The sequence below is a fragment of the Pan paniscus genome, chromosome 4, assembly GCF_029289425.2.
Source record: "Pan paniscus chromosome 4, NHGRI_mPanPan1-v2.0_pri, whole genome shotgun sequence".
Taxonomy (NCBI): Eukaryota; Metazoa; Chordata; class Mammalia; order Primates; family Hominidae; genus Pan; species Pan paniscus.
In genome coordinates, this window is record NC_073253.2 from 135888418 (window position 1) to 135905514 (window position 17097).

Sequence of the window (17097 nt, forward strand, 5' to 3'; positions counted from 1 at the left end):
TAATTTAACTGTTTTCTGACATATTTTGAGTCTGGTTCTGGTAATGTCTGTAACTCTCTTATCGATGTTAATTTCCATTCCCTATTCCTATCTGTGTGGCTCTGGACATTGTCCAGAGGCAGGTGCTGGGCCTATATGCCTCCTCCCACCTCTCTCCCATGCTCCCTGTGAGGCAGGCATCTAGCTCTCTGATGGATGTGGCTGCCTCCTCATTGAAATGAAGAAGGGGCTCAGAAGAAACAGCACCTCTTGATGGCTGATGCTGTAGGTCTCTGAGCTAATGTGGACTAGAGGACAAATCCTGTTTATTCTGAAGTTTTGAAGAGTCTGAGATGCTTTCCTATTTGCCAATCAGTCAGCCTGAAAAGGTTATCTGCATATGTACTAACAGAACACAGGATCTCTAATTCAGAGACCGACTGTATCTTGCGTCAGTTCCCTAGGCCCAAATTTCCCATTATGTCGGGGAGTGACACAGTGAAAGCCTCCGGGTGTAGAGAGGTTTTACAAGAGAGGAACCCTAATATTATGAAACTCAGAGCTTGTGCAGGATAGGAGGCTGTCCCTCTTCCTTGAGTGGTAAGGGAGACAGAGAGGGAGAGGGAGGGTGTGTGAGTGTGTGTGTGTGTGTGTGAGAGAGAGAGAATAAGGAAATAAGCAAATGGCTGTGGGTTTTATTACCTTTGAAAGGGAGCAGCTGACTCTTGGGAAGTGCATAGGAGAGGAAATATTTTGTATCTTCCAAATATCATGCAAATACCTTTTAATCCAGATGCCAATAATCTGCTCAGAAAGCCCTGACTGCACACTCATTGTTTCTCCCATGTAGCCCTAGCCAGGAGTCCTTTCCTGGCTCCTTCTATCCCCGCAGTTCTTTTCTTAAGGAGGACAGATAGGGTTTCTTAGGGAGTTAGGATGAAGAAAGCCTAAGTATGATGAATTCCCCATCCAGCACTGTGCCCAGCACATAGCAGACATCCAATAAAGGTCTGTTAAATGAATGACACGGACCCGTTGTTTAAGATTTTAATAAAGGTGGGGCAAAGGGTTGAATTGGTCGAAAAGTCCTCAACGTCCTGACGGGACTCCCCTGAAGCCAAGGCAGTTCGAGTCCATTCATTATTCTGTCTTGGATCTTAGGCAAAGCCCCGGGCCCCTTGGAGCAGCACAAGGGTTCCCGACACCCCCACTGACAGGGTCGAACGTGCACAGGCTGGGACCACGCCGGAGTTCATTGAGCCCTCGTGGGGGAGGGCAGTTCCAGGGACCAGGAAGGGATTCCCGTCCAGTGTCAGGTTATCCACCTCGGGCAGCTCGTCAGGCTGCGGCGCCCTGTTCAGTCTGTTGCAGCTGAGATCGAGCACTCTGAGCTTGGCTGGCAGTCCTTTAGGCACCTGTTCCAGCCCAGCGAACGACAGATTGAGGGAGTTCAGGGCGCTGGACCACATGCATCTCGGAGCGCTAGGGTTTACGGTGGCGCGCAGCGAGTTGTGGCTGAGGTCTAGGCTGTGGGGCTGCACACCTGCCGCCGCCAGTGCGGCGCACACGCCTGTGGGCGTCTCCATTCCTGTGTTGCGCAGCGCTAGATTCTGGATGGCCGGGAACTTGTGGGGACAGAGAGCCGCGATCAGTCCGCGTTCGCCCAGTCCAGGATTGTCAGACAGGTCTAGGCTGGTAAGGGCCGGGAAGGCGCGAACCTGTTCGCAGGAAAAGGCAGGCGAGTGTGCTTGGGCAATGCTCAGTACCTTGAGGCCTGGCTTGAGCCACTGCTGCAGCTCGGCGAGCCAAGAACGCCCTGTCGCCCACGACACGTTGCGTAGGCGCAAGCTGGAGAGTGCAAGTCCTGTGGCTTCCAGAGGCAGCGGAGGCATGGTGCCGGTTATCTTTAGGTCCTCGAGCGTCAGTTCCTTGAGGCGGGAGTACGCTAGCACACGCAGGGCGACTACCAGTAACTGAGCAGGAACCTGTGCGGCTCCCACTGTGAGCCGCCGCACGCGGAGAGCCTTGACCGTGTCAGCATACTGCCGCAGGTCGGCGTCCGCATCGACGCGCTTTAGAAACGGCTCTAGGTTGAGACCGCCGGCACGGATCTCCACCTCTACTGCAGACACACATTGGAAGGCTTCGGACCAGTCGGGCTGAGGTTCGGAGAAGTTGCAGACGCAGCGGAAATCTTCATCGTCCAGCTCACAAGGTTCTGGCGTGGTCGCAGAGACGTGCACCAGCGGCAGCAGCAGCAGCAACAAGCAGGACGCGCGCTCCTGGGGAGAGAGCAGAGGTCTAGGAGGCCCCATCCGACCCCTGTGGCTCCCGAGTGGCACGCGTTCGACCCCAAGACCCTACACTCACCATGGTCGATAAGTCTTCCGAACCTCTGAGCTCCGGACAGGCTCTGGAAGTGCTTTAGCTTCTTTCCTACACAGCGGCACCCGCCGGCTTCCAGGCTTCACACTTGTGAACTCTTCGGCTGCCTCTGACAGTTTATGTAATCCTGGGATGTCATTCAGTTCCCTCCTCTGTGAACCCTGATCACCTCCCCACCTCTCTTCCTCCAAGCCAGCCCCCTTCCTTTCCTGGAAATATTGCAATGAAGGATGTTTCAGGGAGGGGGGCCGTAACAGGAAGGATTCTGCAGGGCATCTAGGGTTCTGTGTCTCCTGGCAGTGTCCTGATGACTCAGGCGCCCCAGGCGGTGAATGCCCTGATGACTCGGGAGCCTAAGGCTTCTCTGGTGGGTATGGGAAAAGGATGATCCTCAGTGCCTTAGGCCAGTACCATACTCTGCACTATCCAACCCCCCAATCCCCCTGCCTTATATCCCAGAGAATCTACTTGATTCATTTCTTTGACTTCTTCCTTGTCTTGGTTTATGTTGATCTCCTGCCACCCAAATCCAAGTCCCTGAATATCCTCAGATATTTAACTGCATGTTTTGTGGAAGAGATTGTGAACCTCATCTGTTGGCACCAAGGGGGGTAGAATTAGGTTCAAGAAAAGGAAGTTGGTCTAAAGAAAAATTCCCCCTTCCTTTTTTTTTCCTTGCTCCTTTGATTAAGTAATAACTTTCTTTTTTTTTTTTTTTTTGAGATAGAGTCTCGCTGTGTTGCTCAGGCTGGAGTAGAGTGGCATGATCTTGGCTCACTGCAACCTCTGCCTCCTGGGTTCAAGCAATTCTCTGCCTCAGCCTCCCGAGTAGCTGGGATTACAAGTGCCCACCACCACACCCAGCTAATTTTTGTATTTTTTAGTAGAGACGAGGTTTCATCATCTTGGCCAGGCTGGTCTTGAACTCCTGACCTTGTGATCCACCCGCCTCAGCCTCCCAAAGTGCTGGGATTACAGGCGTGAGCCACTGTGCCTGGCAGTACTAACTTTCTTAAAAGTGGAGGTATTTAACAGAGACACATTGGCCAAGTCTCTGGGTCACTTACACTATCCATTTTCTGTCCTGAAATTGTGAAGCAAGGTATTTTGAATCAGTTTTCCCACTTGCACATTGCTCTCTCCTGCCCTCCCCTCAGTACAATCTCTGTGCCCTAGGAAGGAAGGGATGGGACTGTGTTGAATGAGGATTAATTAGTAACTCACCAGTTTTGCAAAAAACAAACAAAAACAGAAAACAAAACAAAACGAAAAAAACAGCAAACAAAACAAAAAAACAACAAATGTCCCAGAGAATAAGGAGCTATGCATTTACAACAGCCCTCACAGGTCCACATCCCTAGACCTCTGGGGAAAGAACTATATGAAAGTCTTTTTTTTTTTTTGAGACTGAGTTTTGCTCTGTTGCCCAGGCTGGAGTGCAGTGGCGTGATCTTGGCTCACTGCAACCTCCGCCTCCCAGGTTCAAGCAATTCTCTTGCCTCAGATTCCTGAGTAGCTGGGATTACAGGAGCCCACCACCACGCCCGGCTAATTTTTGTAGTTTTAGTAGAGACAGAGTTTCACTATGTTGACCAGGCACTCCTGACCTCAGGTGATCCGCCCGCCTTGGCCTCTCAAAGTGCTGGGATTACAGGCGAGAGCCACCACACCCGGCCTGAAAGTCTTTTTTATTTTTATTTATTTATTTGAGATGGAGTTTTGCTCTTGTTGCCCAGGCTGGGCGCGATCTCGGCTCACTGCAATCTCCGCCTCCCAGGTTCCAGCAATTCTCCTGCCTCAGCTTCCCGAGCGGCTGGGATTACAGGCATGTGCCACTACACCCGGCTAATTTTGTATTTTTAGTAGAGATGGGGTTTCTCCATGTTGGTCAGGCTGGTCTCGAACTCCCGACCTCAGGTGATTCACCCGCCTCTGCCTCCCAAAGTGCTGGGATTACAGGCGTGAGCCACCCGCCCGGCAGAAAGTCTTTTTTAAATTCCCACTTCCTCTTTAATTGAGAAAGAAGTAGCTGCAGATTTGTCCCCAATCCAAACAAGAAGGCTCATCACTGCCCCCTGCGGGTCCTGTTGGGCATACCCCAATGCACTGGGCCATGCCCTGGTGCCATGCCAGGCCTCTGTGATATCCCTGAGGACCAAGATATGAGTATATCTGACTCGAAGTCAGATAGCCAGTCTTGGAATCCCAGCTTTACGACTGAGGTTATGAGACTTGGGCCTCCCTTCTGTAAAATGGAGATGATAGTATTACCTGTTTGTGAGTAAAGTCTTTGGCACAGAAACACATCTTTTCAGTGTAGTCTTGATGACTAGTCTTCTTTCTCAGAGTCTCTGCTTTCAGAGAACTCAGGCCACTGAAGTCTGACACCTCATCATCTTAGGGGAGGCACTCGGGGTGGGGAGTTCCAAGTTAAGAGGGGCAGTGATGGTTCTGCAAAGATCTCCAACTCGCAGCTTGATTCAACAAATATCTACCATTTGTCTACCGAGTACTAGGATTGGTAGAAAGCCCTGGGACACAGACATGACAAAGACAAGTCCCTGAAGTGCTCCAGGAGGTGGGTAGAGCAAACATGAACCCAGAACTTCCGTCCATAGTGCAGAGGGCTCTTAAGAGAAACCAAAGGCTTGTGTTGTTGGGGGAGAGGGGCGGAGGGGAGGAACATGGTCTGGAGAAAGGAACAGCCAGCCCTGTACAAGACAGGACATGGGGCTGGTTCTTACAGGGTTAACAGTGTTGCTAGACAGGTAGATACACAAAGGCAATTTGGGCAGCTGTAGCCGTCTGAGCAGACACTGGGCAGAATATAGCTTTTGGCTGGGAACTTGTTTCATCTTCCCCACCTGGAGCATGTGTGGGTTTTGTTGTTGTTGTTATTGTTGTTGTTTTAGATGGAGTTTCACTCTTGTTGCCCAGGCTGGAGTGCAATGATGCAATCTTGGCTCACCGCAACCTCCACCTCCTGGGTTCAAGCGAGTCTCCTGCCTCAGTCTCCTGAGTAGCTGGGATTACAAGCATGTGCCACCACGCCTGGTTAATTTTGCATTTTTAGTAGAGACGGGGTTTCACCATGTTGGTCAGGCTGGTCTCGAACTCCTGACCTCAGGTGATCCACCTGCCTCCATCTCCCAAAGTGCTGGGATTATAGGCATGAGCCACCTTGCTGGGCCAAGTGTGGGTCTTAGAAGCTAGCCTGGGTTAGGTGCAGTGGCTCATGCCTGTAATTCTAGCACTTTGGGAGGCCAAGCTGAAAGGATCATTTAAGGCTGAGTTCCAGGCTGTGATAAGCCATGATTGCACTACTGCACTGCAGCCTGGGCAACAGAGCAAGACCCTGGCTAAAAAAAAAAAAAAAAATAAAAATAAAAATACAAATACAAATAAAAAAGTTTTTATTGGGGAAATAAGAAAATAAAATTTTTTTAATTAAAAAATTTAAAAAAGAAGCCAGACAGTTGCATGAGGAAGGGCTCAAGATCCAGGCCCTATCCCTGGCCAGAGCATGGTGCACAGCAGGTACTCAGTAAATGGCTCTCCAGGGGCTGGATGGATACTGGGAGAGAAGATATGGAGGATGGAATGATGGCCTGTAGATATTTTAACATGCTGTTTTGTGGAAGAGATTGCAGACTTCACTGATTAACTCCAAGGGGTAGAATTAAGTTCAAGGGAAAGAAATTGGTTTTAAGAATAACCTTTTTCCTAGATTTGTACTTAATTGAACCTTTGCCTAAGTTATATGGCTTTTTAAAAATTAGAGGTTTCCTGTAAAAATTCTTAGGTGCCACCGGGACCCTAATCTTCTGGAGATGCCAAGGGGGTCTGGGAGGAGACAACATCAAATAATTACACTATAACTTAATGATAGCTGTGAAAAGGGTTGTGAAGAAGCTGGGTCATTGGTACAATGGTTCTGAGTAGGTGACACTGGACTTGACATGTTGAGAATGGTGTTGAGGGAAGGATGCTGGTAGAAAGAAAAGGGAAGGATGCAGGCAGAGAAAACAGCTTGTGCAAGAGCCTCCCCCAAGAGTGGGAGTAGGGTGGAGGAGAAAAAGAACAGGGCTTGTTGACAAAGAGAAGGTCCCAGAAGAGGTGAGTCCAGCTTGGAGAGGTATGCAGGGGTTAGACCATATAGGGCTAAGTCGGCCACAATTCCAATTTTGAATGTGAGGAACACGGTTTTTTATTCACTAGTGTTTCCTCAGTGCCTAGTAGACTAGTGGCACTCCACATTTGGTGAAAGATTTTATCCTAAAAATTATGGGAATTCAGTTTTATGCAGAGAAGTGAAATAATGATATCTTTCTCATTTTCATCACATATAAAATGAGAATAATGGTCATTGTGGTGAACATTCTGTAAAGCAAAATTAAAATTCTAAGGCCGCCCCCCACAACCATCTGAATGGACTTCCTCCTCAGCCAGGGCTCTTTCAAAATTAAACCCGAGTGACCGTTTCAGGCCATGATGGGAAGTAGGGGTTGAACGTGCCTCATTATACCTCTCCACCGTTAACATCAACACAGACTTTAAGTTTGATAAGAAACATTTTACAACCCATTCTCTCTGAAGCCTAGGATTTGAAGGTCTCCTCTGCAAATAAGAACTTGGGTCTCCACAATCCTTTATCTTAACCCAGACATTCCTTTCTATTGATTTTAGGTCTTTAGAGAAACTCAACCAATTGTCAACCAGAAAAATTTAAAATCTACCTATAAGCTGGAAGCCCCCCACCGCCCCACTTCGAGTTATCCCGCCTTTCTGTTGTCCCACAAACCAATGTCTTTCTCTCTTTTTCCCCCTCCCCTCTTCCCTTCCTCCTTTCCTCTTTTCTTTTCTTTCTTTCTTTTCTCCCTTTCTTTCTTTCTTTCTTTTTCTTTCTTTCTTCCTTTCTTCTTTTCTTTCTTCCTTTCTTCCTTCCTTTCTTTCTTTCTTTTCTTTCTCTTAGGAATAACGCTCAAAATCCTAAGGGAAATTGAACACTCGAACAAAGGATTATTAGCAAAACAATTTTACTTCTGCTCAGAGGGGTGTCTGCTTGGCCAGTCGCCATGAGAGCACACCTGAACAAAGGGGCACGAGAGCCTTTATTCCTGACGCAAGTCCTGCCCCTGTACCCTTTCCCCATTGGCCGGGGTCGGGTCATACAATCTGAACTAATCCCGGTTGGCTAAACATTTGATTTTTTAAGGTAATGTGGGCACATAAAAGAAAGTGGAGAGGAAAGGGGAAGGGGTGCTTGTAATGAACTAGAAAGTTAGTCCTCTTTCCAAATAAGGAAAGGAATGTGAGCTGGTACTGATAACGTCTGGTACTGATAACGTCTTGTACTGTGGCGTGCCTCGGCATCTAACGAAGGCAAAAAGGAGAAAAAGGAAAACAAAAGTGTGTGTGGGGGGGAGTACTATGAATTAAAGAATAAAAGATTGATCTAATTATTTGAAGAGAAACCTCATCATATCCCAGATTTCTTTCTTTCTTTCTTTCTTTTTTTGAGACGGAGTTTCCCTCTTGTACCCCAGGCAATGGGGCGCGATCTCGGCCCACTGCAATCTCCGCCTCCCGGGTTCAAACGATTCTCCTGCCTCAGGCTCCCGAGTAGCTGGGATTACAGGCACCCACCACTACTCCCGGCTAATTTTTGTATTTTTAGTAAAGATGTTTGGGTTTCACCATGTTGGCCAGTCTGGTCTCAAATTCCTGACCTCAGTTGATCCACCCGCCCAGGCCTCCCAAAGTGCTGGGATTACAGGCATGAGCCACCAGGCCCGGCCCAACCCGTGTATTTCTTGAATGAACTGAAGTCTCGTATCTCCCTAAAATATGTAAAACCAAGCTGTACCGGACCACCTTGGGCACATGTTCTCAGGACCTCCTGAGGGCTGTGTCAAGGGCCATGGTCACTCATATTTGGCTCAGAATAAGTCTCTTCAAATATTTTACAGAGTTGGACTCTTTTCGTTGACAATTCAATGACGCTTCAAGCGTTTTTGGCAGCTCTCATCAGTGGGATCCGCATTAATGGTGAAACGGCATCATGGCGCTTTCCGGAGTTCGGGATTGTTTTGAACGTTCATCTAGAGCGTATTGTGGGTGGGGAAGTTGTGTTTGCTGAGTAGATTGTGACACTGCTGGCTTGGGTCACTCGAGGTCAGGGATGAGAGACTTTTTTTCCTAGAATTGGTAAGACAGGAAATCAATCAGAGGCAGAGCGGCGCCTCTGGCTCTGGTCTAGTGGTGCAGCGTCTCTAGCCCTCGCCCCGCCCACCGTCCCCGCGAGGCGTCCACTCGCCGAGCCCCGCCCTCACCCAGCACCCACCCCGCTCCTCGCGCCCTCCCCGCCTGTTCCCGCCCTGTGCTGAGGCTGCGCAGTCGGTGCCATCTTCTACGCCCCTGGGAGCGTTGTGGCTGCTGTTTCCTTCGGCTTTCCTCCTCCTGCTCCACCATGTGGAGCCGACGGCAGGGCCGCCTCAGGCCCACGGTCTGCGGGGTGGAGGAGCTACGGCGCCGCCGGCGGGAGCGGGAGGCAGGTGTGGGCGGCCGAGGGAGCGCGGGGGTATATGGCGGTCGGAGATAAGTTGAGACCCCAGGCTCGGAGCCGCGGGTTCTGGGTTGTGGTCGCCCTTCCCACGCTCAGCCGGCTCCTCTGCCCCCAGCACTGCGGAAGGCGCGGAGGGAGCAGCAGCTGGTCAGCAAGAGGCTGCTGAGAGACGACGCCCCAGAGGAAGCTGGAGAGGGATGTGTGGCTGCGATCCTCGGGGAAACCGAGGTGAGGGGGCAAGGTAGGGTGCGCTGGAGTCTACGCCCGCTGGCGCCAGACTCCCGGGAGTACTCGAGGTTTGCCCCAAACCTGAACGCAATCCACTGTACACTTCCACGCATCCAGTGGGTCAAGCCAGAAACAGGGGAATCATCCTGCACAACTCTTTGACCCACAACCCCATATCGATCCATCATCAAGTCCTAGTTGTTTACCTCCTGAAGAGCTTTGGAGTCTTTACATGCCTCACCATCGAAGCTGCCACCACCACCTCCTCTCTGGATACTACTGCAGTTTCTAAAAGGTCACCCTGCATCTATGCTTGTCACCGTCACTACGTCCTTTAAAAACACGTGGAGACCAAAATCTTTCCTGTGCCTTGCAAAGCATAGCATGGTCTAGCCTCTTCCTAACTCAAATTTTATCAGTTTTCTCATCCTACCCATCGTCCTCTTTTTAGTTCCTGCAACGATATATCGGATTCGTGTCTCAAGCCCTTGGCATTCGCTACGTCTAACGTTCGTTTCTTTTGGTATTCTGTCTTGAGAGCCTATTTCTTTTCTTTTCTTTTCTTTTTTGAGACTCTCGCTCTGTCGCCAGGCTGGAGTGCAGTGGCATGATCTCGGCTCACTGCAACATCCGCCTCCCGGGTTCAAGCGATTCTCCTGCCTCAGCCTCCCGAGTAGCTGGGATTACAGGCGCGCGCCACCACTAATTTTTGTATTTTAAGTAGAGGCGGGGTTTCATCATGTTGTCAGGCTGGTCTGGAACACCTGACCTCATGATCCACCCGCCTTGGCCTCCCAAAGTGCTGGGATTACAGGCGTGAGCCACTGTGCCCGGCCACCTACTTGTTTCTTGTAGAATATTAATCATTATCTAATGGTTTGTTTATTGTTATTTCTCCAACTAGACTTTAATTGCAGGAAAACCTAGATCCTGTGTTATTTGTCATTGAAAACCCGGTTGCCTGCACATTATCTGGCATATAGTTAAGTACTCAGTGTTTATTGAATGAGTGAATGAAAGGATTTATTCAGCAAGCATTGAGTAGCCCCTGTATTTGTATTATGTTTACGTACATAGTTTACCGTACATACCATGTTGACATATATATTATCAACTTATTCCTAGGTCATACTATTCCATTATATGCTTACTTTATGCCAGGACACTGTGCTGGTCACTGAGGTACACAAAGATGAAAGGATAGAGTCCCTTTCTTTGAGGTGCTCGCAGCCCGGTGAAGAAGACAGATGTCACAAGGGAAGGAAACATGAGGAACAAGAGAAACTCCTAAGTCTCTCAAAAAGAGCTAACTTCCCAGAGGAAATGAGGAGCAGAAATCTGAAGAGAGTGGGAAGCTGGAGAGGGTATCCAGGCAGAAGGAATAGCATGTGCAAAAGCTCGGAAATGTAAAAAAAAGAAAAAGAAAAAGCTCATGTTAGGCTAGTTGTTGTTAGAGTGTAGGTTGCATGGGGAGAATGGCTAGAGGAGTAGGTTTTGCCAGGCTGAGAGGTTTAAATATCCTTGAAAGAACCCTGTATGAAGGCAGGATAGATATTGTTATTCTCATTTTCAGGTGAGGAAACTTAGGTTCAGGTCCCATGTGGAGTAAGTAGCAGGTATGGTATTAGAACTCAGTTCTGATTCTCTGTCCACTCCACTGCAAGGTAGATGCTTATTAGTTGCATTAGTGTGAATGACAAGTTCTGAAGGTGTAATATTGGAAGGCTCACAGGTGAAGTGGGCAGAGAGAGACTTAGGACTTGCTTTCTGTGAACCGTGTGTTCTCCTTTCCCTGCCCTGAACTCCAGGTGCAGCAGTTCCTGCGGCAAGCCCAGCAGGGGACAGAGGAAAAGGAGAGAGAGGGGGCTCTGGTCAGCCTTCGTCGAGGCTTGCAGCACCCTGAAACACAGCAAACCTTCATCCGGTCAGTGTGGATGGTGTGGGGGAGGGAGGAGTTGGGGCTCTGAGGGATGGACCACAAGCTAAGCAGGGTTCTGGTACTCACTCACATAGGCTGGAGGGCAGCATGCGGACCCTGGTCGGGCTCCTGACCAGCAACCAGGCCCTGCTGCAGCTTGAGGCGGCTCGGTGCCTGCATGAGCTCTCTCACTCCGAGCAGTCCACTGTTGCTGAGGCCTGCCTGCCAGCCACTTCCTACCTCCTCACCTACCTCTCCGGTCACAGCTCAGACTTCATAGTAAGCCCTGTCCCTTCCTATCTTGTTCTTGGTTTAGATTTTAAAATTGTGCTTTTGGGACCAGTTTGAGCTGGCAGGTAGGAGGAAGAAAACATGTTTGCCCTTATTCCTACAGCCATGGCTACACCCATCATCTCCCCACCCTCTTGTGAGCCGCAAGGATAGCTGCTCCAGCCGTCCCCATCACCTCCCCTCCCCATCTCCCCACACCCAGCCTGGCATGAAACAGGCCAAGCCCAGTGCTTTTGTTGCCTGTTCTCAGGAGCTGTGTCTGTATACACTGGGTAACCTGATCGTGGAGAGTGAGGCTGTGAGAAGGCAGCTCCTGCCACAGGGCATTGTTCCAGCCTTGGCTGCCTGCATCCAGGTGACTCCTTTCTTCCTCCCTGGGCAACCCTTCCTTTGCTCCTCCCCACATGCTCCATCTACTTTGGTTAGGTAGCTCCAGCCTCTGCCCTGTGCCAAGGGGCTGAAAGTCTCTGAAGACCTGATGACCCAGCTTCCAGTCAGATCCTTACCCTGTCTACTTCCAGTCCCCCCATGTGGCTGTGCTGGAAGCTCTCGGATATGCCTTGTCCCAGCTTCTACAGGCTGAGGAAGCTCCAGAGAAGATCATTCCGTGAGTAAAATTGTCTTTAGATGTGCAGCCAGAGGCGACCCACTCAGTAGTATAGCTCCCGGATGCCTGAATGATTTCCAAAGCTGTTGCACATTTTAAATTCATGTGTCTGGCTAGGAAGGGCTTTGGGTTTGGACACTTTCCCATCTGGGCAGGGCTTTGGGTTTGGACACTCTCCCGCCTGCTATCAGGGTTTGGTAAGAACCACTGGCATCTTCATGGTTCCTACTTATAGCCCTGCTTCTGCCAGCAGCTCCATCTTGGCCTCCACTCTCCCTCAGCACATGCTACAAATGTTGCAACCTGGCCCAAAGCTCAACCCTGGGGTCGCTGTGGAGTTTGCCTGGTGCCTTCATTACATCATCTGCAGGTAACAGGGCAATTGGGAAAGTACCACAGATCTTCCCTGGGGCTCCCTTCCGTGACATTCAACTCTTTGAACTTGTGTCTGGAATTGCTATAGTGAGTTTTCCTCCCTCCACTGTCTTCTCTTTTTGGAGCCCAGGAGACCCACAGACCTTAGCTGTTTCTCTTTTTTTTTGAGACAGTCTCGCTCTGTCACCCAGGCTGGATGGAGTACAGTGGTGCGATTTCAGCTCACTGCAACCTCTGCCTCCCGGGTTCAAGCGATTCTCCTGCCTCAGCCTCCTGAGTAGCTGAGACTACAGATGCATGCCACTATGCCCGGCTAATTTTTGTATTTCTAATAGAGACGGAGTTTCGCCATGTTGGCCAGGCTGGTCTCAAACTCCTGACCTCAGGTGATCCACCCACCTCAGCCTCCCAAAGTGCTGGGATTACAGGCATAAGCCACCACGCCTAGCCAACTGCTTCTCTTCTTAAAGGTGGATTGACTATATACATAGGGACTGCTTGCTTCCTGTTGCCCAGCCAGGTCAGCAATCCTCTGCTCATTGGCCATGGGGCTCTGTCTACTCTGGGGTTGCTGCTGTTGGACTTGGCTGGGGCTGTCCAGAAAACCGAGGATGCAGGACTGGAGCTGGTAGGTGAAGATGTCAGGTGAAATTCTGGGAGATGTTTCTTGATACTCTGGAATGCAGGTAACCTCTTCCTTCTTACACCTGACCCCCCAATTTGTCTTTGCAGCTGGCATGCCCCGTGCTTCGATGTCTAAGCAACCTGCTAACTGAGGCAGCAGTGGAGACTGTGGGAGGGCAAATGCAGCTCAGAGATGAGCGTGTTGTGGCAGCCTTATTTATCCTTCTGCAGTTCTTTTTCCAGAAACAGCCCAGTCTGCTCCCTGAGGGCCTTTGGCTCCTCAACAACCTCACTGGTACGCACCATAATCTGCCCAGGCCTGGACATTTGGATAATGGGGATATTTCCTCATGGCCTAGGCTGAGGTGGGTAGTATTGACAGGGGTGGTGGGGGAAAGCAGTTTTTCACCCTGGTACTTCTCTTCCAGCAAACAGTCCTAGTTTCTGTACCTCCTTGCTCTCCCTGGATCTGATTGAGCCTCTCTTACAGCTGTTGCCAGTATCTAACGTGGTGAGCGTAATGGTATGTATTGGGGTTACTTGAATCCAAGATCTGGTAGTCAGAGTGTATGGGACAGCAGTCCTGAGCCCTCAGATGTACCCTTAGTTGAGAGCCAGCAGGTGGTGGTGTGTGGCCTCAGGGCCCAACCAATCTAGGTGTGTGTCCCTTAAACTGGATTATTTATCCTTGGACAAATCAACTAACCACCTTAAGCTTCAGTCTCCTCACTTATAACTGGGGATAATCTTGCATCATAGGGTAGTTGTAGGAGTATGAGAACATGCATGTAGAAGAGCTTGGCATGGTGCCTGGGCATGTGGTCACCATGTCATATATTTTAGCTATTGTTATGATCTTTGTGTTTCATTCTTTGTAGACTATATATGTGTCTATCTGCAGGTGCTCACAGTTCTGTGCAATATTGCAGAAAAGGGTCCTGCTTACTGCCAGCGGCTGTGGCCAGGGCCCCTGCTTCCCGCCTTGCTGCACACACTAGCCTTTTCTGACACTGAAGTAGTAGGCCAGAGTTTGGAGCTGCTGCATCTGCTGTTCCTGTATCAGCCAGAGGTATAGGTTTCTGGCCCACATCCTCAGTCACCCCTGTTCTGAAGCCACACAGTGGCTCCCTTCCCATCCAGTCCTAACTATAGTTGTTTCTCTGGGCCTGGCTAACCTATATAGGTTCCATGTCAGAAACTTCATCCTCTTGTGGGGGAATGCACCCTCTGGAGTGGGCTGACCCATGAGGCTGTGGGAATTGAGTCTTAGGACACAGAGACCAGGTGTGTTGAATTTTCTTCCCTGCCCCTAGGCTGTTCAGGTCTTCCTGCAGCAGTCAGGGCTGCAAGCCCTGGAAAGGCATCAGGAAGAGGCCCAGCTCCAGGATCGTGTGTATGCTCTCCAGCAGACAGCTCTTCAAGGGTGATCTTGTTTCTCAATGTCACTCATTCCCCTCTCTCTTAACATCAAGCTTGTTTGTCCAGTAGAGCCTTTGGAGATTTAGGACCATAATGAGGTCTCATGTTCTCTGCTCCCACACCTAAGCCAAGACCTTTGGGTCCCAGCTCCTCCTCTTCCACTCAGCACTATCTAGGCAGGAGGACCAAAAGGGACTCAGTGTGGTCTACTTACTCTGGGGCCCTAGAATCCCTGCCCACCCCCCCCCCTTCATTTTTGCTTCAGCAGCTGGTAGCTTTTGATGAGACAGAATAAAGTTTTATTTTTATATTAAGCTACTTTGCCTCAGTGGTTGCACAGTAAGGGGTAGAGGGTAGATGAGGACAAGAACACCCTGAGAAAGTATTTTACAGCACAAGCTTTATGAGGAATAGGAGAACACATTTTTTTCACATTATACTAAGTCCAGCAGAGCCCAGGCTCTGGGGCTGTTGCTCTTAATCCTCAGTGGAGGCTTCAGGCTTTACCACTTAGCACGTTCTCCAGGGCTCTGGTTATCTGCTCAGCACTGAAGTTGTTCAAAGGGACATTCGTCTCTTGGCCAAATGCTGAAGAGAGAGAGGGAGGTGTCTTTAACTATTCTGCACCGTGGAGGCTACCAAAGTAAAATAAAAGATCTTTGTCTTTATCTTAGTCTTGTTAAGACGGGAAGAGTATTAAAGAGATATGATCAAAATACATTTGGTATGCCTAGAATTAATACAATAGGTCTCAAACACATCTAGGAAGCCCAAGTCCAAATAGAATTTTGGCTGATTCTGGATGGCCACAATGGGTTGTTTCAGGGAAGCTTTCGGGGGCACTGTAGGCATTTATTATTAACTACAGTGAGCAATGTATTGCATGGGTCCAGCCTCAGCTGGGAGCCCATTCTCTCTCTTTTTTTTTTTTTTTTTTTTTTTTTGAGATGGAGTCTCGCTCTGTCACCCAGGCTGGAGTGTGGTGGCACGATCTCCACTCACTGCAACCTCCACCTCCTGGGTTCAAGCAATTCTCCTGCCTCAGCCTCCTGAGTAGCTGGGATTACAGGCGCCCGCCACCACACCCGGCTAATTTTTGTATGTTTAGTAGAGACGGGGTTTTACCATGTTGGCCAGGCTGGTCTTGAACTCCTGACCTCAGGTGATCCACCTGCTTCAGCCTCCCAAAGTGCTGGGATTACAGGTGTGAACCACCGCACCCGGCTGGGTGCCCATTCTCTAGGCTCCCATAGGCTATCTAACATAATACCCAGCACAATACACTAAAGTTACTCGTGTCTATCTCCTCCTGTAGTCTACTGGCTTTTGGAAGGAGAAGCTTTTTTCCTTCTCCAATTATTAGTGCATGTCTAATGTCTACTGTGTCTCACAGATATCTACTCTGAGAACCAATCTGCTTAAGGTGGTCACTCTCCTCCACCTCCTCCCGTCATTCCCAGGGCACCATATAGTTAAAAGCTGTGATTAAAATCCTGTTATTCAGTATGTATAAACATTTATTGCATACCTACAATGTGTTAGGCAACATGATAGGAAAATTTCATTTTGCAATACATTGCCATGCCAGTCTTAGAGGGGTAAGTGCATTCTAGGAAAGGGAAATAAATGTAAAGGCTCAATCCTGTTAAACTCTAGCTGCATTACTTTAGATGCAGCTAGAGTTTAACAGGATTGTTAAACAAAGTTTAACAATAGTGCAAAACAAAGTTTTGATTCCGTTTTCTAATCTCTACAATGAGAAAAGAAGAACACGCTTCCTCCTAACTAATGAAGATTAAATGAGTTAGGCAGGGAAGCACTCAGCACAGGGCCCAGCTCTATGTGCTCAAAATTACTGAGATTCTCACACACTACCTGGACTGACACTGGCTACACGTTATTTGGAGAAACTATATTGACTAACTTCTCTCCTGTCTGAAACCCATTCTTAACTACAAAAACGTCAGCTCCTGGTCCCTACGCAGGATTCGGTCAGCCTCCATACTTATGTTGCCCGGAATACAACGCATCATATAACCCTGCGAATATAAATTTCTTCATGGAAACAAGATCAACAGCAAGGCTAAAGTCCGAGTTCTAGTTTCTCCACGGGTTTCTGCACGACCTTGGGCGGTCCCTTCTCTTCTCAAACCCTTGTTCCCCTACCGGAGCCCCAGACCCCTGGCGTCCCGCACTCACCGTAGCGGGCCCAGAGCTTGGGCTGCACATCGGAGCATTCGCGGATTAGGATGGGTAGGTCGGGATTCGCCTTCTTCAGCTCCACGTAGCGTTTCTCAATGAAGTCCCTGCGGGGCCGGAGAGAGCGCCGCGCGTGCTGTGGGCGCGGGCTTCCCTCAACTTCAGGGAGGTCGAGGTCGTGACCCCGGCGTCCCGAAGCCCGCCCGCCTCACCACGCCGCGCCTCACCTGACGCCCTGGCTGCCGGGCGAGCGCTGACATAAGTGGATGCGAATCTCACGCAGGCCCAGCTTTGCCCCGATTCCTCGACTTGCTGCGGCCGCCGCCATCCTTGTTAATATCGAAGTCGCCAATTCCAGGTCTTCAGGCCAAGTGCTCCGGTCTGACCAACTGCGGACCCTAAAGCCTAGGCCATAGGCTGCATGAGGCAGGGGCGGGGTAAAGCTTGGCCAGTGATATAAAAGTACTGTAGGACCGCTGCGAGGTCAATTTCTTTGCGCTCGGGGTT

At 49.7% G+C, this 17097-nt stretch overlaps 3 protein-coding genes across 9 annotated transcripts; 1 reads left to right on the top strand and 2 right to left on the bottom strand.

Moving 5' to 3' along the window:
- Positions 1-1012: 1012 nt before the first annotated feature.
- CD14 (CD14 molecule) lies at positions 1013-2664 on the bottom strand. The gene is made up of 2 exons (XM_003829178.5): positions 2350-2664; positions 1013-2261 (listed from the first exon to the last, which is right to left on the bottom strand). The coding sequence occupies exons 1-2, from the start codon at positions 2350-2352 to the stop codon at positions 1137-1139; spliced, it is 1128 nt and encodes a 375-aa protein (XP_003829226.1). The 5' UTR covers positions 2353-2664; the 3' UTR covers positions 1013-1136.
- A 6016-nt stretch (positions 2665-8680) lies between these two features.
- Positions 8681-14705, top strand: TMCO6 (transmembrane and coiled-coil domains 6). 5 transcript variants are annotated; one of them, XM_003829170.6, is made up of 12 exons: positions 8681-8918; positions 9045-9157; positions 10966-11081; positions 11171-11354; positions 11617-11721; positions 11888-11973; positions 12227-12343; positions 12865-12976; positions 13081-13267; positions 13401-13495; positions 13874-14041; positions 14286-14705. In XM_003829170.6, the coding sequence occupies exons 1-12, from the start codon at positions 8834-8836 to the stop codon at positions 14397-14399; spliced, it is 1482 nt and encodes a 493-aa protein (XP_003829218.1). In that variant the 5' UTR covers positions 8681-8833; the 3' UTR covers positions 14400-14705. The 5 variants fall into 5 exon arrangements, with proteins under 5 accessions (XP_003829218.1, XP_003829219.1, XP_008952796.1 ...); XM_003829171.6 differs by having other exon boundaries at positions 8705-8918; positions 12209-12343; XM_008954548.3 differs by having other exon boundaries at positions 8734-8918; positions 12224-12343.
- A 69-nt stretch (positions 14706-14774) lies between these two features.
- On the bottom strand, positions 14775-16958 carry NDUFA2 (NADH:ubiquinone oxidoreductase subunit A2). Of its 3 annotated transcripts, none has more exons than XM_034960624.3 (3): positions 16818-16958; positions 16591-16726; positions 14775-14979 (listed from the first exon to the last, which is right to left on the bottom strand). In XM_034960624.3, exons 1-3 carry the CDS (start codon positions 16848-16850, stop codon positions 14888-14890), a joined length of 261 nt encoding a protein of 86 aa, XP_034816515.1. In that variant the 5' UTR covers positions 16851-16958; the 3' UTR covers positions 14775-14887. The 3 variants fall into 3 exon arrangements, with proteins under 3 accessions (XP_034816515.1, XP_003829224.1, XP_057158334.1); XM_003829176.5 differs by having other exon boundaries at positions 16591-16697; positions 16818-16951; XM_057302351.2 differs by having other exon boundaries at positions 14775-15026; positions 16591-16697; positions 16818-16951.
- Positions 16959-17097: the final 139 nt, after the last annotated feature.